Here is a 23,120-nt window from a genome sequence, read left to right on the forward strand (position 1 = left end):
TGACTCAGGTCATAATTTCAGAGTCACAGGATCGAGCCCCGCAATGGGCTTCACACTGGGCATGGAGCCTGCTTAAGCGTCTCTTGTCTCTCTCCCCCTCCTCCTATGCCCCTCCCCCCCAATACACAAGCGTGCTCTCTCTCTAAAAATAAAATGAAATAATAATAATGATAGTCGGGGCGCCTGGGTGCCTCAGTCATTAAGCGTCTGCCTTTGGCTCAGGTCATGATCCCGGGGTCCTGGGATCGAGCCCCGCATCGGGTTCCCTGCTCACTGGGGAGACTGCTTCGCCCTCTCCCTCTGCCTGCCACTCCCCCTGCTTGTGCTCTCTCTCTCTAATAAATAAATAAAATCTTTAAAAAATAACAATAATGATAGTCATTGAAATATCAACCATGGTGTCCTGTGGTTGGGAGATCTTTCAAAGCCTCTATTTTCTTATTTTTATTGTTTCTAAAATTACAAAGGCAATATTCTTTATTTTTACATTAATAGCTGACACTAACAGAATGTGCATTTTGTGCTGGTCTCTGCTCTAATTGCTACCTACTATTATTATTCCTGAAGAAAACAAAATGATAAAGTCCAGAGCTGAGAAATGATGGAGCTAGGACTCACAGCCTTGTTGTCTGGCTCTACAGGCTGCCCTGTTACTACAATAATTACACCCAAATACAGTGAGAGTCTCTTAGCCCCTCCCCCACCAGCAGACCCACTCCTCTCCCCAGACTCATTGTCAGCCATTGGCGGGTAGCCTTCCAAAGCTTCTGCCAGGCACTTTTAGACACGTGTGGCCAAACACACGGATGTGTGTGTTTCTTTTTTTATAAAATGGGATGGTATTGTTTATCCTGTCATAATGCATAGTTCACCCTCATACTGTTTACCCCTGAGGGGTATTCTGCAGCAGGAATGTAGGGAATGCCTGTGACCGTGCCCCTACTGGAAACTGGCAGTTTCCAGCTTTTCACCTTCACGAACAAAGCTGCAGTGAATATCCTTCTCTACATTCTACAGTATGCAAATATGTAATGATATTTCTGTGGTAATTTCCTAGAAATGGAACCACCGCATCAAAAGACATGCACACTAAATGTTGAAAGCAGCTGCCCAATTCCCCACACCAAGACTGTGCTGCCCCACTCTCACATACAGCGTAGACATACATGCTACACTATGGACGCACATCCATTAATCTTGCACCCACATCCCCGTGTTTTCACCAGCACCGGAAGTCGCCAATCTTTTTCATTTTTGCCAATATGAGAAATGAAGAATGTCATTCCATTTGCAATAATTTAAATGTCCTTGATTCCTAGTAAAGTTGAAAGTCTTTTGGCCATCTTCATTTCTTTCCAGAATTGTTCACTTTTTCAGTTGGGTAATTTGAGTTTTTCTTATTGATGTGAAGGAGTTGTGTTATAAATACCAGTTTTTTGATACCCTGTGTGTTGTAAGTATTTTCTCACTGTGTTACATTTCTTGGAACTTTGTCTTATTTTGTCATACAGAAGTTTTAGTTTAGTTTATTTTTATGTAACAAAAGCTGCCCATTTTTTTCCCTTGTGGTTTTACATCTTGTTTAGGAATTCTTTCTAGACAACCAAGAATATAAGAAGACTCTCCTGTATTCTCTTCTAGTGTATTTGCATTGTTGTTTATACATTTTAAATTATTTATTTTAATTGTGGTAAAATATATATAACATGAATTTTACCATTTCAACCATTGTTAAGTGTACGGTTCAGTGACCTAAGATACATTCACCTAAGGTGATGGAGTGACCATCAGCACCATCCATCTCCAGAACTTTTTTCATCTTGCAAAACTGAAACTCTCTACCCATCAAACAGTAACTCCCACTCCCCGCTCCCCTCAGCCCCTGGCAGCCACTGTTCTATTTCCTGTCTCTATGAATTTAGTTACTCCAGGTCTCCACAAAAGTGGAATCACGCAGTGTTCATCTTTTGTGCCTGGCTTCTGTCGCCTCGTGTAAAGTCTTCAAGGTTCATCCATGTTGTAGCATGTGTCAGAATTTCTTCTCTTTTTTAGAGTCAATAATAGTCCATCATAAGATTTAACTTTATGTTTAGACTTTAATTCATGTAGAATTTAATATTGTGTTTGGTGAGAAGTAGGTGGCAGGTAAGTTTTTTTTATTTTTAAGTTGTTCACCTTTAAACAACTCCTCTATCAAAACCTAAATTCCCATGAGGGCCCAGGTCTGCTTCTGGACTGTTGTTCATTGATCCCTTTGTCTATATCTGGACTGGAATCAGGCTCCAGCTTTTTTTTTTTAATTTTATTATGTTATGTTAGTCACCATACAATACATCATTGGTTTTTGATGTGGTGATCCACAATCCATTGTTTTCGTATAACACCCAGTGCTCCATGCAGTACGTGCCCTCCTTAATACCCATCACCGGGCTAACCGATCTCCCCTCCCCTCTCCCCTCTAAAACCCTGTTTGTTTCTCAGAGTCCATAGTCTCTCATGGTTCATCTCTCCCTCCAATCCCCCCCCCCATTTTTCCCTTCCTTCTCCTAATGTCCTCCATGCTATTCCTTATGTTCCACAAATAAGTGAAACCATATGATAATTGACTTTTTCTGCTTGACTTATTTCACTTAGCATAATCTCCTCCAGTCCCATCCATGTTGATGCAAAAGTTGGGTATTCATCCTTTCTGATGGCTGAGTAATATTCCATTGTATATATGGACCACATCTTCTTTATCCATTCATCTGTTGGAGGGCATCTGGGCTCTTTCCACAGTTTGGCTATTGCGGACATTGCTGCTATGAACATTGGGGTGCATATGGCCCTTCTTTTCACTACATCTGTGTCTTTGGGGTAAATACCCAGTAGTGCAATTGCTGGGTCATAGGGTAGCTCTATTTTTAAATTTTTGAGGAACCTCCACACTGTTTTCCAAAGTGGCTGTACCAACTTGCATTCCCACCAACAGTGTGAGAGGGTTCCCCTTTCTCCACAACCTCTCCAACATTTGTTGTTTCTTTCCCTGTCCATTTTTGCCATTCTAACTGGTGTAAGGTGGTATCTCAATGTGGTTTTGATTTGGCTTTCCCTGATGGCTAATGATGATGAACACTTTTTCATGTGTCTGTTAGCCATTTGTTATGTCTTCTTCAGAGAAGTGTCTTTTCATATCTTCTGCCCACTTTTTGACTTGATTATTTGTTTTTTGGGTGTTAAGTTTGAGAAGTTCTTTTTTTTTTTAAGATTTTTTATTTATTTGTGAGAGAGAGAATGAGAGACAGAGAGCATGAGAGGGAGGAGGGTCAGAGGGAGAAGCAGACTCCCTGCTGAGCAGGGAGCCTGACGTGGGACTCGATCCCAGGACTCCAGGATCATGACCTGAGCCGAAGGCAGTTGCTTAACCAACTGAGCCACCCAGGCGCCCAAGTTTGAGAAGTTCTTTATAGATCTTGGATACCAGCCCTTTATCTGTAGTGTCATTTGCAAATATCTTCTCCCATTCTGTGGGTTGCCTCTTTGTTTTGTTGATTGTTTCCTTTGCTGTGCAGAAGCTTTTTATCTTGATGAAATCCCAAAAGTTCATTTTTGCTTTTGTTTCACTAGCTTTTGGAGATGTATCTTGAAAGAAGTTGCTGTGGGCGATGTCAAAGAGGTTACTGCCTATGTCTCACATTGAGGTCTTTCATCCACTTTGCGTTTATCTTTGTGAATGGTGTTAGAGAATGGTCGAGTTTCATTCTTCTGCATGTGGCTGTCCAATTTTCCCAGCACCATTTATTGAAGAGACTGTCTTTTTTCCATTGCATGTTTTTTCCTGCTTTGTCAAAGATTATTTGACCATAGAGTTGAGGGTCCATATCTGGGTTCTCTATTCTGTTCCATTGGTCTATATGTCTGTTTTTGTGCCAGTACCATGCTGTCTTGGTGATCACGGCTTTGTAATATAGCTTGAAATTGGGCAACGTGATGCCCCCAGCTTTGTTTTTTTTTTTTCAACATTTCCTTGGCGATTCGGGGTCTTTTCTGATCCATACAAATTTTAGGAATGTTTGTTCCAGCACTTTGAAAAATGTCATTGGAATTTTGATCGGGATGGCATTGAGGGTATAGATTGCTCTGGGTAGCATAGACATTTTAACAATGTTTATTCTTCCGATCCATGAGCATGGAATATTTTTCCATCTTTTTGTGTCTTCTTCAATTTCTTTCATGAGTGTTTTGTAGTTCCTAGAGTATAGATCCTTTACTTCTTTGGTTAGGTTTATTCTGAGGTATCTTATGGTTTTTGGTGCTATTGTAAATGGAATCGTTTCTCTAATTTCACTTTCTACAGTTGCATTGTTAGTGTATAAGAAAGCAACTGATTTCTGTGCATTGATTTTGTATCCTGCCACATTACTGAATTGCTGTATGAGTTCTAGTAATTTGGGGGTGGTGTCTCTTGGGTTTTCCACATAAAGTATCATGTCATCTGTGAAAAGAGAGAGTTTGACTTCTTCTTTGCCAATTTGAATACCTTTTATTTCTTTTTGTTGTCTGATTGCTGTTGCTAGGACTTCTATTACTATGTTGAACAATAGTGGCGAGAGTGGGCATCCTTGACGTGTTCCTGCTCTTAAGGGAAAGGCTCTCAGCTTTTCCCCATTGAGGATGAAATTTGCTGTGGGTTTATCATAGATGGATTTTATGAACTTGAGGAATGTTCCCTCTATTCCTATACTCTGAAGAGTTTTAATCAGGAAAGGATGTTGTATTTTGTCAAATGCTTTTTCTGCATCAATTGAGAGGACCATATGGTTCTTCTCCCTCCTCTTATTAATGTGTTCTATCACATTGATTGATTTGCGAATGTTGAACCACCCTTGCATCCCGGGGATAAATCCCACTTGGTCGTGATGGATGATCCTTTTAATGTATTGTTGGATCCTATTAGCTAGGATTTTGTTGAGGATTTTGGAATCCATATTCATCAGGGATATTGGTCTGAAATTCTCCTTTTTGATGGGGTCTTTGCCTGGTTTGGGGATTAAGGTAATGCTGGCCTCATAGAATGAGTTTGGAAGTTTTCCTTCTGTTTCTGTTTTTTGAAACAGCTTCAGTAGAATAGGTATTATTTCTTCTTTGAATGTTTGGTAGAATTCCCCAGGGAATCCATCAGGCCCTGGACTCTTGTTTTTTGGGAGGTTTTTGATCACTGCTTCAATCTCGTTACTGGTTATTGGCCTATTCAGGTTGTCAATTTCTTCCTGTTCCAGTCTTGGCAGCTTATAGGTTTCCAGGAAGGCCTCCATTTCCCCAGATTGCTCAGTTTATTGACATATAGTTGTTGATAATAATTTCTAATAATTGTTTCTATTTCCTTGGTGTTAGTCGTGATCTCTCCCCTTTCATTCATAATTTTATTAGTTTGGGTCCTTTCTCTTTTCTTTTGGATAAGTCTGGCCAGTGGTTTATCGATCTTATTAATTCTTTCAAAGAACCAACTTCTAGTTTCATCTGATCTACTGTGTTTCTGGTTTCTAATTCATTGATTTCTGCTCTAATTTTAATTATTTCTCTTCTAATGCGTGGCTTAGGCATCGTTTGTTGCTTTTTCTCTAGTTCTTTAAGGTGTAGAGTTAGTTGGTGAATTCGGGATTTTTCTATTTTTTTGAGTGAGGCTTGGATGACTATGTATTTCCCCCTTAGGACCGCCTTTGCAGTATCCCATAGGTTTTGGACCGATGTGTTTTCGTTCTCATTGATTTCCATGAATTGTTTAAATTCTTCTTTGATTTCCTGGTTGACCCAAACATTCTTGAGCAGAGTGGTCTTTAGCTTCCAAGTGTTTGAATTTCTGCCAAATTTTTTCTTGTGATTGAGTTCCAGTTTTAGAGCACTGTAGTCTGAGAATATGCAGGGAATAATCTCATTCTTTTGGTATAGGTTGAGACCTGATTTGTGACCCAGTATGTGGTCTATTCTGGAGAAAGTTCCATGTGCACTCGAGAAGAATGAGTATTCTGTTGTTTTAGGGTGGAATGTTCTGTAAATGTCTATGAGGTCCATCTGGTCCAATGTATCATTCAAAGCTCTTGTTTCCTTGTTGATTTTCTGCTTAGATAATCTGTCCATTGCTGAAAGTGGAGTATTGAGGTCTCCTACAATTAACGTATTGTTATCAATATGACTCTTTATTTTGGTTAACAGTTGGCTTATGTAGATGGCTGCTCCCATGTTGGGGGGCATAGATATTTACAATTGTTAGATCTTCTTGTTGGATAGCCCCTTTAAGAATGATATAGTGTCCTTCTGTGTCTCTAATTACAGACTTTAGTTTAAAATCTAATTTGTCTGATATAAGAATTGCTACCCCAGCTTTCTTTTGAGGTCCGCTGGCATGGAAGATGGATCTCCATCCCTTCACTTTCAGTCTGGATGTATCTTTAGGTTCAAAATGAGTGTATTGTAGACAGCATATGGATGGGTCCTGTCTTTTTATCCAATCTGCAACCCTGTGCCGTTTTATGGGAGCGTTTAGGCCATTCATGTTGAGAGTGATTATTGAAAGATATGAATTAATTGTCATCATGTTGCCTGTGAAGACGTTGTTTTTATAGATTGTCCCTGTAAATTTCTGTTGTATATCACTCTTGGGGTCTTTCTCCTTTTATAGAACCCCCCTTAATATTTCTTGCAGGGCCGACTTAGTGGTCACATATTCTTTCAGTTTCTGCCGGTCGTGGAAGTTCTGCATCTCTCCATCCATTCTAAATGAAAGCCTTGTCGGATAAAGTATTCTTGGCTGCATGTTCTTCTCATTTAGTACCCTGAATATGTCTTGCCAAGCCTTTCTGGCTTGCCAGGTCTCTGTGGTTAGGTCTGATGTTATTCTGATGTTCCTCCCTCTGTACATAAGGAATCTCTTCCCCCTAACTACCCTTAAAATGGTTTCCTTGGTTCTAAGATTTGCAAGTTTTACTATTACATGCCAGGGTATTGGCCTGTTTTCCCTGATCTTGGGAGGGGTCCTCTCTGTCTCTAGGACGCGAATGTTTGTTTCATTCCCCAGATTAGGGAAGTTCTCAGCTACGATTTGCTCAAATACATCTTCTAGTCCTCTCTCTCTCTCCACTCCCTCCGGGATTCCAATTATTCTGACATTGGAACGCTTCATGGTGTCACTTATTTCTCTGATTCTGTTTTCATGGATTCTGAGTTGTTTTTCCCTGGCCTCCTCTTTTCCCTTTTTATCTATTATATTGTCTTCCAGGTCACTTATTCTCTCTTCTGCCTCAGTTACCCTAGCTGTTAGATTATCTAGATTGGATTGGATCTCATTGATAGCATTTTTAAGTTCTGCCAATTCACCTTTTATTTCTGCCCTTAGAGACTCTATGTTGCCATTAATTGATTTCTCCATTCTAGCCATTGTCTTCACAATTGCTAGCCTGAATTCCATCTCTGACATCTTGGTTATATCTGTATCCATTTGTAAATCTGCAGCACAAGTCATAATCTCTGAGTCTTTTCTATTTTGGGGGCTCCTCCTCCTAGTCATTCTGTTGATGGGTGTTTGAGGGAATGTATAGAGTCCAAATTATTGACCAGAACCCAAGCAAGATGCACCTGTTTTCTTGGGACCTTAGGGTTGCTGGCCTCTTGTTTTCCCAGCCTGTCTTCTGCGGGAGGGGCCTGCCGCACTGTTACTCAGGCAACCCTGTTTGGGCGGAGTTGCCCTGCCCCCCTGTGGCGGGGCATGGCCTCAGCGGGAATCAGTTTTGGGGGCTTTTGTTCTCTGGTGGCTTTCCCTGGCGGCTTTCCGCATCTCTTCCGCAAGTCAGAGCAGAAGAGACCATTTACAACCCTCTGCCTCAGAGCAGAGAGACCGCAGTCTGTTCTTCAGTGAGCTCTCCAGGCCACACCGTCTCCGTTTCTGTCCGCGCTGCTATAAACTGCAGCGTCCTGGGTTGTGCTCCCCTCCGCAGCGCTCCCAGTCCTGCCTCCAGGTCGGGCACGTCTCTGCCCTTTGCGCTTCTAAAACCGCCAGCCACTCCCAGTTCGCTGGCACGACCCCGCCATTCCGGGTTTCCGCCCCAGGGGCGCCCTAAAGTCCTTTCCCTGCCGCTACCGGTCTGAGAGTCTGTGCCCGCCCCCAGCGCGGGAGGCTGTCGCTCACCAGAGGTGTAGGATCCCCACAGCCCGGCACCCTCCTGCCGCCGTTTATCCTGCAATATCTGCCCGCAGAATCACGGCTCCCCGCTTCATACCTCAAAACCAGCCGCCTGCGATATTCTGCTTGTAGAGATCCAGATCTTCTTACATCTCAGGCTGGTTTCGTGGGTGCTCAGAGTGGTCTGGTAGATATCCAGCTCAATTCTGGGGACCAGTTGAAATAGGGTCCCCTACTCTTCCACCATCTTTCCCCCCCTCAATTGCGAATCCAGGCTCCAGCTTTTAGGCAAGTTTCTCTATCTGCTGACAGCATAGCCGTCCCCATTCTTCTTTTTTAGACATTGCCCAACCATTTTCGGACATTTACTTTTTCAGAAGAACTTCAGAATTAGTCACATGGTCCAAAACTACTCTTTTGGGATTTTGATTGGAATAGCTTGAAGCTACCCACTGACTTGGGGTTGACGTCTTGCAAAACGGAGCCTGCTGGCCGGGTGCTCCTGGCAGCTCTCCAGGCTGTCTGGTGCCGCCCTCTGCTGGGCTGTCTCAGGCCTTCCCACTCGGCTCCTCCACCCAGCCTCTGATTCTGTCCTCTAGAAAGAACAAATTCCTATACATCCTTGGTCTAATTTCTTTCCTTCCCCAGATGACATATGGATTTTAATATGAACTATGAGAACCAAAGCCCAGAGTGGACTTGTAGAATCCCCAGGCCCTGTAGCAGAAGCCGTGGGGAAATACTTTTTTGTCAGGAACGCTTTCTTTGCTCCCCGCAAACCACACCCCATAAGGCAGACACTGAACACAGGTGTGACCGGCCCTGAGTAGCCAGGCTCCAGTTGATACTTTTTTTTAAACAGCTTTATTATTATAGGTTATCATCAACTTCCCTCATTTTAAATGTACAATTAAATGATTTTTTAGTGAATGTAGAGTTGTGCAACCATCACTAAATCCAGTTTGGGAACATTTCTGCCACCCCCCAAAAGACCCCTCATGCCCATGTATGGTCTTCCTCTGGAATGTCACTTTGCCCTGAGCACAACAACATCAGGAGAAGTGAGGGGGAGAGTGGGAGGGTTCCCAAGATCTTCTGCCTGTGAGTCTAGCACCAATGTCCCAACAACATGCAGCGCATGCACATGACTTGCCAGCTATCACCCCTTGCCCCAAGGAGACCTCGTGGGGGCTGCTCCTGAGGGCAGTGGCCACGCTGAGCCCCGTCCTAACCCCTTCCAGGTGGATAAAGTTTGAAGAAAAGGTAGAGGAAGGAGGCGAACGCTGGAGCAAGCCCCACGTGTCCACACTGTCGCTGCACAGCCTCTTCGAGCTGCGGACCTGCTTGCAGACGGGGACGGTGCTGCTGGATTTGGACAGCGGCTCCTTACCACAGATCATAGGTGAGGCAGGGACCGCCGGGGCCCCAGAAAGCCATGGCAGCCTTGTGCCCACACCTGGTCTGTGTGACGCCCGCCTGATTCTGCGGACACCAGGCTCTGGGTCTGACACTCCCAAGACAGCGGCACAATGGCTCCAGCTCTGGGGCCCGTGTAAAGCTCATTCTCTGAAACGCCATCCTGCAAGGGAGCAAAAAGGAGAGGGGCTTCCTAGCGTTGTCAGAGATAACCTATTGCCATGGCAACCTGTTTCTTGTCAGAGTAAAGGGATCATCATTCATCTTTAGGAAATTAGCTCTCATTTAGTGGAGCGGTGAAGGGAGACAATAAGGCTGGCCTTATTATCCCTAAAACGTTTTGCCAGTTTTGTTCTACTACATTCAAATTTGCCACAAGTATTTTGTCCCAAATGCTTTTCTAAAAGGAATTCATGTTAGGACTAAAACCATCGAACACAGAACTTTTGTGCTTCTTAGGCTACTTCATTGACTTTTCACAATAGTGCCGATAGAGCACAGAATTGTATATACACACACACAGACGCACACGTGTGCACATACCCAAAGGCCTGTGACCTGCTCGTGTTTCCACAGTTTGTGGCAAAGCTGGGACTATTTCCACATCTCCTGCCTCCTTTAGTCACTTTTAATCCCACTGATAATAGATGAAACTGAAGACCCCCACACTCCTGGTCCTTCTGTCCCACATAGATGAGGCATGTCTGTTCCCCACTTAGATGATGTCATTGAGAAGCAAATTGAGGACGGCCTCCTGCGGCCCGAGCTCCGGGAGAGGGTCAGCTATGTCCTCCTGAGGAAACACCGTCACCAAACCAAGAAGCCCATCCACCGCTCCTTGGCTGACATTGGAAAGTCTGTCTCCTCCACCACCAGTGAGTTGGGCCATATGCTGGATGGGCAGTGGGCATGTGGGGGCTGGTGTCAAGTCCCAGGGTCTGGGTGAGCCCACCTTGGTGGCTGGAGAGTCTTGGCAACGTGGAGGCTTCCTGAACTTCATGATCCTGGAGAAATTCTGAGATTCTGGGGATCCCTCAACCTCCTTCTATGGCAGGCCTGCAGAGACCTCAGCCATACCCCAGTGTTGTCCCCAGCAGCAGAACAGAACTAGTCCTAGGAAGAGAGCTGGTTCTCAGCCTGGGCTGCACATGGCGATCACCTGGGGGTATGAAACATGTCCCAGTGCCTCAGCCTCACCCTGAGAGCTGGATTCGGTTGATCTGGGGGATGGCCAGGGAACAGGGAGTTTAGAAAGCTCCCCAGGAGATTCTCTTGTGTGGTTAGGATTGCAAAATGCTGGTAGAGATGGCATGTATGTGGAAAGAGCTTGAAAGTCTCCCACTGAACCCCCAAGAAGAGCCAAGAGCCTTGGCAGAAAATGAAGCACATCAAGGCGATAGAAGGTTCTGGCTTCATCTCAAGTGTGCCAGGGCTTGTAAATCTGGCAGCTGTGTCACTGTGATTGACAGAGCCTGGGGCCATTAGGGAGAGTGGATTGTTCCAAGCACACATCTCCAACCTGCAACTCTCCACTCTTGATACTGCAGAGTCGAGATGCCCAGACAGTAGCCTTGCTGAACCTGCCAGATAAATGCAGCAATCAGAACAAAGTCGATGAGGTTGCTAAAGAAGGAATCTTAAGGAATCTCTTTAGATGAATTGTTTAAAATGGAAAGTGTTTAGCATATGATAATAACAGCAGGTGTAGAATCAGCACTTAGCATGTTCCAGGCACTATTCCGAGTGCTTCGCATGTATTAACTCACTTCATCTTCACAGTAACCCTGTGGCTAGGTACTGTTCTTGTTATCCCCATTTTACAGATGAGCAGCCTGAGGCACCAAGAGACTAAGTTACTTGCCTAAGATCACACAGCTAGTAAGTGGTGGAGTCAGGGATGAACCCAGCTGTCTACGACACCTGCTGCCTATTTAACAATTGTGTATCTATCTCATTCTCAAGAGTACAAATATTTTCTCTGTAATCTTGTTCAGACTGTTAACTTACTCAAAAGCAAAATATAAAACAACCAAAATAGGCTTTCTTCCAGAAAGGGGAAGAGACACATCTCAAGGCCCAGCTTTGTTCAGGTGGAATGACTGGAAATGTAAGCCATGCTGACAGCAAGGCTGCTGACGCCAAATGCCTTCTGTTCCTCCTCCCAGATCGCAGCCCGGCCCGGAGCCCAGCGGCTGGTCCGAGCCTCCACCACTCCACCGAGGACCTGAGGATGCGGCAAAGTGCCAGTTACGGCCGGCTGTGTGAGTGTGTTCTCAGCAGCTGCCCGTGGCGGCTGGGGAATGCCAGCTTCCGTAAGCTTTCGTGGGTGGGGGAGATAAAGGCCAGGACCTGTCTAGAATTCCCAGGACAGGCATTGGGAGAAATCTAACCTTCACCCCAAACCCGGGCTGTCTTTGGGGCCTAACTTACTACCCTAAGTGTCTAGGTAACTGCTCTGACAGATGCAACTCTAAATCAAATGCTGGCATAATCAGTACCCAATCCTATGGTGCTAGGCATTTTTGTCTTAGTCTGTACCTTTGTTTCCCCCAGAATGGTCATCAGTCCCATTTTTGGTAAGAAGTCTTCCTCGAAACTAAATTAGAAACAGGCTAGGGACTTTCCTCTGCCATGCCTGGATGACAGCCTTGTGCACCACGACCATGGGATGCTGGCAGTCACAGCCCCCCTGCATCCTGGGAATGGGTGAGGGTACTTGTGAGGTGAACGGTCACAGACAGGGCTTTTCGGGCAGTTCATCGGAGGGAACACACAGGTGAGCTGTGAAGCAAAGAAAAGAGAGAATCTGCAAAATGGAAAGAAAAGAGTGAGAAGAGTATGTTCCTTTAAGTACTTTTACTAAAAGGCCAAGATATGAATAAGTTATGTCAGCTGTGCCCTGACCAGGCCCAAGGAATGATTTGGAGGACAGTGTGGGCCCTGGCCAAGGGCTCAGCTACAGTCTTTTCTCTCTGTTGTTGGTGGCCCCGGGTCCCCAGTCTTCCTGGCCTTGGTTATTCCACATAGGGATGCCAGGAGGCAGCAGGCAACGAATAGCTCTGGGGCGAGCCTGCCTCCCAGTTGTTCATTGTGTCTGAGATCACCGTTATGGCCAACACTGCGGTGAAGGAAGCCTGGAGAAAATGTCCTGTGTGCACACCATCCCACCCCGGGGTGGCCCCTGGAAGACTCAAAGAGGAGACACGCCTGAGTCTTGGAGAACAAATAGGGGTTTTCCAGGAGCACATGGTAGGGTGGGGGCGACGCAGGAGAGGGGTGTTCCAAACAAAGGAAACGAACAGCAGAAGGAAGGCACTGTGAAGGGGGCAGTTCACTTCATGAGGAGGGCAGGGCCTGAGGGCAAGAGGGTCAAACTGAAGAGGGCCCACATGCCCTGCAAAAGGATCCTCCCTGCCTCTACTGTGAAGGTAATGGGGACCTCTGAGTTTTAAGCAGAGGCAAACCATGATCCCGGTGCATTGAGTTTAAGGTGCCAGGTGGGGCTGCCCAGTGGATTCTGGGGCTCGAGAGAGAGGTGTAGAGTGGAGACCCAATCTGGACATCCTCAGCCCAGGGTGGGCATGAAGCAATGGGGGATGGAGGGGGTGAAGCCTCTGCAGGGAGTGAAGGCAAAGCAAGGCCCTGAGCCCAGCAGGTGAGGATCCTGGATACAAGTAAGAAGAAGGGAGCCAAGAGAGGGCAGAGTTCTGGCAGCTAGAGTATGCCACAGGCCACAGAAAGCCAAGAAATAACAGGTCTGAGAATGCCCATTGGATGCGGCTGCTGCTGGGGAATGAGAGCTGACTTTCTCCTCCCTTAACGGGGGAAGGAACCATTGGGCAGTTCAGATAATTTGCCATCACTGTTCTCCCCACAAGAGAGCCCCGCCTTCCTTCCTTCTGCTGGCCAAATCCTTGACCATCTTGCAACATGCACATGGGTCATGGGGGAGTCCAAGTCCAAGCTCAGTGACACCTGGCACCTCACCTGATAATGCGTCTGTGTCCCTCCCCTCCTTCAGGGCCTGGCACAGAGCAGACATCTTGGTCTCTGCCCAAGGGGGCTGGGCGGAGGGGTAGCGAGCAGCAGACTGAGGAGTGAGAAGGGAAGAGAGAGAAGAAGAGGGAGCAGAGGCTAGCTCCAGGGGCTGAGGGATGAGGGGGAGGGGGTCTTGCTTTGGTTATGAAGCCAGGAGAAGCATGTATAGGGACCAAGGGAAAAGGACCTGCAAGAGCCTGACTTCCCCTTCTTTTCCTTCTCTCCCAGGTCACGCCCAGAGCAGAAGCATGAATGATATTTCTCGCACCCCAAACACAGACCAGGTAGACCCTACACTTGGCTGCAGTGAAGGCCCAGGGCAGAAAAGCACCTTTGGTTTCAGGGGCAGGGAGGCCCTATAGACAGAACTTCACTCCCATGAGGGAGTAGGAGTCCCCAGGAAGGACCCGGGTGGGGGTCCTGGGCTGCCTTGGTGACTAGCCAGCCCATCAGTCAGGTACTGACCAAGCCCCATATGCTGGTGCCATGCCAGGCACTAGGGGGAGTGGGGGACAGAGAAGCATATCAGATGAGGGGCCAGCCGTCCCTGAGCTTGGGATTTGTTGGACAGAGAAGACCAGCACACAGTCTCACCTCCTCCATGGCCGGACACCCATTGTGGAAGAGCCAACTCCCATCTGCTTGGGCCGCAGGGGGCTGGGGGATGAGGCCTGCTGTCCAGCAAGCCTGGGCTCTCTTGTCTGACCCCTCCGCTCACACTGCAATTGAGCAAAGTTGCCACCCATCAAGGAATGTCTTAGGGATCCAGTCGTTGCCTGTTCACTTGGTCCTGGTGTTAACCCATTTTGAGTCTTCTCATCCAGAAATAGGGCAAAGTATTTGGTTATTTCAGTCTCCTGAGAAATGGTTGGAGAATTTAAAGTCAGGCCTTCACAGCAATCTGGATGAGAGCTAAAACCACTGATGAGAGTATCCATGGGCATCTTGTTTCCCCTCTCCCTGACCAGCGGAAAAACAAATTCATGAAGAAGATCCCCAAGGACTCAGAAGCCTCCAACGTGCTCGTGGGCGAGGTGGACTTCCTGGACCAGCCGTTCATCGCCTTCGTGCGTCTCATCCAGTCAGCCATGCTGGGAGGAGTGACTGAGGTGCCTGTCCCCACCAGGTGAGGGCCACTGAAATCTGACCCCCCTCACCTGCCTGAGGGAAACCAGCTGTCCATGTAGTGGGCACAAAGGGCTGTTGGAAACACCCCTAAAATATAGAAGGAAAATCAATCAATTGCTGGGGAGGGAAATCTTCTGACTAGGAGAGAGTTTTAGAGTTAATTTAAAATAATCATAAAAAAGAAGGAGCTGAGACAGACACTGTTGGCTGGGCTTGGGCAACAAGACAATGGTGAGGATGCTCAAGGGGGAGCTGGTGGAAGCAAAGAAGAGATGTCTTTCCGGAGCAAATACGGGATTCAAAGGAGGGAAGGGACAAGTGTGTGGTCAATTCATGAGTTAAGAATGAATAATGTCCAGGGCCAGAGAATCCCTCTCTTCACCTGCTTCAATTTGTCCTTCTCGCTTCCTCCACCTCCTTCCTCTTCTTTGCAGATTTCTGTTCATACTGCTTGGACCTTCTGGGAGAGCAAAATCCTACAATGAAATTGGCCGTGCCATTGCAACCCTCATGGTAGACGATGTAAGTGGTAACGAGAAGCATGTACTCCTGACTGTCATGGCTCCTGCATCAAGCACTGGGCCTTCATTCACTCACTTATCCAACAGGCCCATTGGAGCACCTACTGTGTTGCCAGGCTTGTGCAGGGCGCTGAGGGTTATGAGAATCAGGGGGCCGTCACTGCCCTTTAGAAGCACCAATCAAGGGGGAGGGAAAGACCTGTAATTCTGAAGTGAACCACATGCTAACTGTCCTGGCAGCCAAGCGAGGCCTCACACAGGAGAGGGCTTTACACTAAGGATGAGCAGGAGTGAGGTCGATCCTGCAGAAGCCTAAGAGGCAGGCATTCCAGATGAAGGGAAAAGGAGCCAAAGCTTGGAGATGGAGAAGCTGAATAAAAGTGGTTCAGCTTAGGCTCAGTGTAAGAACTTCAAGAGCAGGAGGGGAGCCCGAGATGACATGGAGCCTGGAGGCACAGCCTAGAGCTCTCTCTGTCCCAGGAGTGAATGGGAGCCTAGAAGATGTTCAACACAGGCGGGATCTGTACGTCAGAAAGAACGCCCTGAAGACATCTGGAAGGATGCAGCCTAACCTTCCAAGGATGAGGCACTAGGAAGTTATAATCAGATCTAAAATATCTGAGATTCTGGGACTGGGCTCTGAACAGGTTTTCAAATGAGCTTGCTCCATGCCAAACTGAAAGCAGAAAGGTTAGGTGATTGAGCCAAAGTCCTACAGCTAGGACACGGAGACCTGGCCTTCAGGTCTTCGCCCAAGGCCCGCTGCTCCCCACTGTGCTGAATTTCACCTGCAGGGCTGTCCTTCCTTCCCTACAGACAGAGAGTAAGCTGGTAGGAGTAAAGGTTCAGAGGGATTTTCTCTGACACTATACGTGATGTGCTCCCAGGAGGTGGCTAAGAAGCAGACCTCAGCAAGATGTCCCCTTCCTCTTCCCTTGCCAGCTCTTCAGTGACGTGGCCTATAAAGCCCGGAATCGGGAAGACCTGATAGCAGGGATTGATGAGTTTCTGGATGAGGTCATCGTCCTTCCTCCTGGAGAATGGGACCCAAATATCCGAATTGAGCCCCCCAAGAAGGTGCCCTCTGCTGATAAGAGGTGTGTGTGTGGATGGAGAGGTGGCGAGGAGGGAAGTGGTTCAAAGGGAGTTCTGAGTCTGTCCATGGCTTTTCTGGTCAGCATAGACGGGGTTGTGGTATTTCTTCTCCTGGTGTCATTTTATTTCTTAAAAAAGAAAAGAAAAGAAAGCAATATGCTGCATGTGAACATCTGTAACATCTGGGTGACCTGTGCATGGGTACCGTGACATCATCTGCATCTGTCTGTCTTTTAAGATATTTCATGATTTTTGTTGGAGAAGTAAGAGGTGTTCTTGGGACAGTTCTAGAGGGCCTAAGCTCGTCCCAGGATTGGGAGCGCTATCGTCCTCTGCCCCCTTGCTCCTTACAGGAAATCCGTGTTCTCGCTGATGGAGCTAGGCCAGATGAACGGCTCTGCAGGGGGAGGCGGCGGGGCGGCTGCAGGAGGCGGCGGCGGAGGCTCTGGCAGTGGCGGCGGGGCCGGCGGAGGGAGCAGCGGGGATGACGGAGAGATGCCAGCCATGCACGAAATCGGGGAAGAGCTTATCTGGACGGGAAGGTGCCCACCCCAGGCCTGACGGTGACGCCAGCCAACCTTTAGGCTTGTCTCCTTCTCACCCAGCTGCGGGAACCTTCCCCCAGCTCTGCCTGCAGCGCCCCCTCCCGGCCATGGGGTCTGGCCACTGCGCTCTTTTCCTCCCCACACCTTCAAAACCCCTCTGGATCTGGCGAAAGGGTTGTGGCAGGAGAAGGGAAGTGGGGCCCAGCACTGGAGTGGAGGCACCCGAACTTTCTCAGGACTCTGTTCCTGTATGAGTCTTCTAGGGCTGTCCTAACAAACTGTCACATTCTAGGTGGCTTAAGCAATAGAAGTTTTCTCTCACAGTTCTGGAGGGTAGAAGTTCCAAATCAAGGCATTGGCAGGGCCGACTCCCTCTGAGACCCTGGGTGGCATCCTTCCTTCCCTCTCTCCAGCTTCTGGCGGTGACCGGCCATCCTCAGTGTCCTTGGCTTACAGCGGTGTGGCTCCAGTCTCTGCATCTGTCCTCACCTGGTGTTCTCCCCATGTGTCTTCCTGGGGCACTTTCCTCTTCTTCTGAGGACACTAGTCATATTGGATTAAGACCCACCCCCATGACCTCATCTTAACTTGATTACATCAGCAAAGACCCTATTTCCCTATAAGATCACATTCACAGGTACTGGGGTTAGGATTTCAAAGTGTCTTTGGGGGTGACACAATTCATAACAGTACCATTTGAATTTTTTTCTCTTTTTTCTTTCTTTAAGAGAGAGAGAGGGTGAGAGACTTTGGGTTGGGTTTCCTTGCTGGCTCTTAGAATAGTTCAGGTTTCTCTGAATTTAGGAAAGGACATGGCCCTGCAAAGCTATGTGTAAATTATGATTTTGAGAATGGGGTCATGTTTTATATGCCTTTGGCTCTATGCCAGCCAGTAGTTCCAAATTGGGGGTAGCTTTGCCTGCACCCCCATCCTCCCCCAGGACACATTTGGCAATGTCCAGAGACATTTTTGTGTGCCACAACTAGAGGGGGATGCTGCTGGCATCTAGTGGACAGATGCTACGAGGCACAGGGCAGCCCCACAACAAAGGATTACCCAGCCCGACTTGTCAGTAGTACCAAAGCCGAGAAACCCTGCTCCATGCCAAGCGTTGCCTCAGGAGCTGTGGGGGAATAGTAGACCCAATAAACACTGTCCCTAAACCTGAAATTCCCCATTCAATTGTTCCAGAGAATAAAGAAACCAGTTATAAGATTCAGAACCTGCCCGTGATGAATATCGGATGTCTCTTTCTCCTAAAGTTGGACACACCTGTATTCACCAAGCACAGGCAGATGCCCTGCAGATGATCAGGGACATCTCTGAGGAGGACGTCTAGGACTTCTGTGGACCCCACGATTTCCATTCCCCATGGAATGTTAGGTCTACTCCAGGACATGTCCCCATCAGGCCTCCCCTCTCTCGCATCCAGGCTGTCATGACCACCTTTCCAGTGAGGATGATGCTGACCACAAACTTTCATTCCTGCAAAAAATCCTTCCCTGCCTTTAAATGTTCTGGTAGAAAGGTCCCTCTAGTCAAGTTCCCTTCCTCGCCCCAGATTCTGCAGGCTCCTGTAAATAGCCCTGCCCCTGTGCTGGTATTTGTGGGGAGAAAGCAGCCCCTGGGCCTGTCTTGAGCAGGTTCTTCGGTGGCCTGCTTCTGGATATCAAGAGGAAGCTGCCCTGGTTCCCAAGTGACTTCTATGACGGCTTCCACATCCAGTCCATCTCTGCCATCCTATTCATCTACCTCGGCTGCATCACCAACGCAATCACCTTTGGTGGGCTTCTGGGGGATGCCACTGACAATTATCAGGTGTGTGTGAGCTGTGGACAGGAGTGCAAACCTCCATAAAATCTGCTGCCACCAGGTGGCGGTAAGGAGCTTCATCCCGTAATCCCAAAACCAAGGCTTGGGTTTCATCCACCATGGGGTTCAGACTATCATTTTTAGTAATCCTTTACCCTTCAAAAAATAATAAGCCAATAGTATTAAAAGACCTAAAGCTAAATCATGTTACTAAAGTCCAAATGTAAGGATGACATAAATAGATCAAACTTGTTCAACGTTTATTTTATGTATTAAGTAGTATTAATTGCACTATATGTTTTTTTGTTAATTTTTATTATTGAAGGGTAGTTGACATGCAATGTTATATTAGTTTTCAGATATACAACATAGTGATTTTGGGAGGAGAGGGCCCAAAATAAAAGATGAGCACTGTGGCCTGAGCCCGTGGCTGGATTCTAGCCTATGCCAAGAGGCCCCTTCTCCTGCCTCCATTGAGCCTCATACTCTTCATGCCCCCAGGGAGTGATGGAGAGCTTCCTGGGCACTGCCATGGCCGGCGCCTTGTTCTGCCTCTTCTCGGGACAGCCTCTCATCATCCTCAGCAGCACAGGGCCCATCCTCATCTTTGAGAAGCTCCTCTTCGACTTCAGCAAGTAGGTGCCCTTGGTAGCCCCCGGGGCCTGCTCTCACACCTGGGGCAGTATACCAAGGCCAGGACAAGGGAAGAGGCCCAAAAGGGAGGCAGGGGTGAGGAGGCACCAAAGCTGCCTTTATTACCTATGGGAAGGACTGTCAGGTGGTCCCTCCTGACTCCCTCCAGCTACCTGCCTTTAGCCATCCTAGTGCATTTTAGCATAGCTGATAGGGAGACATCAAGGCAAGACAAGAGGAGACAATTTTCACTAACGTGTTTGTGAACAGTTATGTCTGGAAGTCAGTGTGGTCTTGAGCTGGAGGTCTGAAGGCTATGCCCTGAACCAGGCAGCTCCTGTCACAACTCTGGGCTCAGTTGCCTCATCTACAACATGAGGCCAGTTAAAGGCCTCCCCCAGCTCTGTCACTCTGATATTCCCTGTTGTTCATTCACCCTGGGTGTTTGTTACCAAATGTGTAAGAATTGAGATGTCTTAGCACCTTCCTGCCACCCCCATGAGATTCTTTCCCAGAATTTGTGAAGATGAGACAACCCCACCCAGGAATTGTCCCTGTCCCTAGTCCTCTCACATTTCCTAGGAGGGCATTTGTGCCACAGGAGGGACAGGTGAGCCACTAAGAGTGGGTCTGGGGAGCCAAGCACATACAAGAGCCCTGGGCTCAAGGCCCCTGCCTTCCCTCTGTCTTCCAGAGGCAATGGTCTGGACTACATGGAGTTCCGCCTCTGGATTGGCCTCCACTCAGCCATCCAGTGCCTTATCCTGGTGGCCACAGATGCCAGCTTTATCATCAAGTATATCACCCGCTTCACAGAAGAGGGCTTCTCCACCCTTATCAGCTTCATCTTCATCTATGATGCCATCAAGAAGATGATTGGTGCCTTCAAGTACTACCCCATCAATATGGACTTTAAGCCTGACTCCATCACCACCTACAAATGCGAGTGTGTCGCCCCCGACACAGGTGACCGGTAATCCCAGATGTGCCCTGGGCTCCCACCCACTCACTCTCCCCCCACCACAGCTCTCTACTGAAATGTAGGAGATACCACCATGAGAGGTATCAGCCCCCTTGGGTGGTAACAAGTGACCTGAACACTACCTGGATGTCCATCTGCCAAGGGTGATGTAAAAAGAATTCCTGGGGCGCCCGAGTGGCTCAGTCAGTTAAGCGCTGACTCTTGGTTTTGGCTCAGGCCACGATCTCAGGGTCATAAGATTGAGCCCCGGATCAGGCAGGTGGATCCTGCTTAAGATTCTCTCTCCCCCTCTCCCTCTGCTCCCCACCATCCCTGCTAGTTTGCTCTCTTAAAAAAAAAAAAAAATCCCTGCACTGGGTGGGAGGTTGAATCAACCACTGGTCAACCTGATAATACTTGGTACTGTTCCTGTGGAATTCCTTACTGACCAGAAAAGTGTCATCTGTATAGTTAGGGCTTCCTATAGTCTCAACCACTGGCCTCCCTTCACAGTCCTCCTCATGCCCTCAGAGCCTTCAGTGGACTGTGCCTGGGGTGGCCAGGATGCTGCAGAGCAGGGACACCCATAGATAGATAGATCTAGAGAGAGAGAGAGAGAGAGAGAGAGAGAGAGAGACCCATCCATATATCTCTGAGCACCACCAAGCTGGACTCACAGAGAGCAAGTTGAGGTCCAGAGACCACCTAAGGTCACACTGAACCTCAGTTTCCCTAGCTGTGAAAGAGGGATATCAATGCTGGCTCTGCCGGTCTCATGGAACTCTTGTGAGGCTTTCAAATCTATACCCAGATCGGATTGGAGTTTGACACAAGTAGATTTTATGTTGTTTAGCACTTTAACACATGTTATTGATAAAAGATTGATCATAAGCCAATCAAAAATATTTACTGTACAGTCACCATGTACCTGCTTTAGACTAGGCCTCATGGAGAGGAAGACGTCCTGACCTCAGGGAGTATAGTTTTGGTTATACCCTCTCTCCCTCTGTCACTGCACTGGTTTTGTAAAGAAGTCTAGACTTAATTTTTTTCTATCATTAATTTAGAGTTATTTCATTAAAATCCAACAATAGGTGAAGCTACTGTTTGTCCCAAGCCAGAACATGTTGGTGCCCAGGGGATGGAAGAGATCCTACCTGCAGGCCCTTTTCATTCTGCCCTGGAGTGAATCTCTCCTCTGTGGCCTGGGCCCCCTCAGGGCACTCCCATTTGCTGCTTGTGCACACTGGACGGTGGTTTTGTTGCACTGACTGAACACCAATGTTCCCACAAACATGGCTTTTGGAAGTACACGGCCTCGATCTCTTTTAGAGACAGTCCAAATTCTGGGGTCATATGTGGCACTTTGGTCATTCTGAGAATCATCTGTCCACAGGAGAAACCAAACATAGACATACCCTAAGAACAGGGGACATAGGAGCATACAAGGTTGGATTGAGGGCTGTAATAAAATCTACTTGCCTCCAAATAGCGCCCCCTCTGGCCTTGCCCAGGTGCCTGATGTCACCTCATTATTTTGGGTCACTCTATTGCCATGGTTCTCAAAGTGTGGTTCCCAGAAGCAGCCTTAGCACCTCCGGGAACTTGTTAGAAATAAATATTCTTGGGCCTCACCCCACACCTGCTAATCAGAAACTCTGGGGTAGGGCGAGCTGTACAATAAGAAGCCTTCCAGGTGATTCTGACGCATGCTTAAGTTTGGGAACCATTGCTCTGTTGAACTATTAATTAGTAATACATAGTCATTGCTAGCCACTAACCCTGGTCAGATTAGATTTTCAGTTTCTTCACCAAGAGTAAAGAAACTGGAATCAGGACAAGTTAGTTTTGATTAGAATATGAAAGGAAAGTTCTCAACAACAGGAGATAGGGGAGGGGAGAACTAAGTGAGAAGGGTTTCTTTCCCAGTCCCTGGGCCACTTGCTTACAAAATGTTCCACGTTCCTAGCTTTACTGCAAAGCCCAATCTGGCCAAGGCACCCTCTCAGTCTTCCCCACTCCTCATCCTAAGAGCTTGTTGTGTGGGTGCGCTCTTTTTAAATTTAATCTTGTTTCCATTGTAACTGATTTGTATTCTATTTATGGATGCTGCACACACTGATTGGCTGCTTTCAATCCCAAGTGAGTACCACTTTGTAAACACTAGAATTTAAAAATATTTGATACTTGGACCCTTTCTGGAATTTTTCCATGTTATATTTCATCCTTCTTCATCTCAAAGTGACTTTCAGATAACTCTACCCAATATAAAAGAATGGCTAAGCCTAAACAGAAGACATCAAAGGAGTGTCTGGTCTGACAAGCTTGGGCAATGGAAAGGCGCCTGAACTCTCCAGGCTCAAGCGTTAGCTGGGAGTCCTGTAGTGTTTGTGTGGGTAGCCCTGAGTTAGCCTTCTTGCCCACTTTCTCTGCTCTGTTGTTAATTGTGCATCGTGTTCTCTTGGTCAGTGGTGTGAAGTAAGGCAGCAGATGTCCTGATTTCTGTAAGTGAAGCTTTCTTCAGAATAATCATAACAAACCTCTGGTTTGTAGAACTTTTAGGAATATTCTGCCCTGGGTCAAGACTGAATTCCTTAGTCACTCCCAGCCCCAACTGGCCCAGAAGTAGGCAACACGGAGGGGCCCTGTGATCACATCCACCCTGTGACAGCTTGTTGGAAGTTGAGGGAAGCTTCAAGAATAGCCTCTACTTCACTCTGGCTTCCTAACCAACCATGGAGAGCCAGCAGGAGCCAAATGGCTTGCAGTACATTTCAGATTTATTGCCAGCAAACTGGCTAGCTGGCCTCCTCCC

At 47.4% G+C, this 23,120-nt stretch overlaps 1 protein-coding gene across 1 annotated transcript in view; it reads left to right on the top strand.

The window, feature by feature from the left end:
• SLC4A5 (solute carrier family 4 member 5) overlaps positions 1 to 23,120 on the top strand; it is an 80,635-nt gene that overhangs the window by 36,874 nt on the left and 20,641 nt on the right. Inside the window, exons 5-15 of the mRNA XM_044918882.1 lie at positions 9,397 to 9,557; positions 10,291 to 10,446; positions 11,737 to 11,832; positions 13,838 to 13,893; positions 14,578 to 14,735; positions 15,172 to 15,259; positions 16,201 to 16,355; positions 16,707 to 16,895; positions 18,543 to 18,717; positions 19,213 to 19,346; positions 20,039 to 20,310. Coding sequence (XP_044774817.1) covers positions 9,397 to 9,557; positions 10,291 to 10,446; positions 11,737 to 11,832; positions 13,838 to 13,893; positions 14,578 to 14,735; positions 15,172 to 15,259; positions 16,201 to 16,355; positions 16,707 to 16,895; positions 18,543 to 18,717; positions 19,213 to 19,346; positions 20,039 to 20,310 — 1,640 coding nt within the window. The remainder of the gene's footprint in view (positions 1 to 9,396; positions 9,558 to 10,290; positions 10,447 to 11,736; positions 11,833 to 13,837; positions 13,894 to 14,577; positions 14,736 to 15,171; positions 15,260 to 16,200; positions 16,356 to 16,706; positions 16,896 to 18,542; positions 18,718 to 19,212; positions 19,347 to 20,038; positions 20,311 to 23,120) is intronic.

Source organism: Neomonachus schauinslandi, chromosome 10, assembly GCF_002201575.2.
Source record: "Neomonachus schauinslandi chromosome 10, ASM220157v2, whole genome shotgun sequence".
NCBI lineage: Eukaryota > Metazoa > Chordata > Mammalia > Carnivora > Phocidae > Neomonachus > Neomonachus schauinslandi.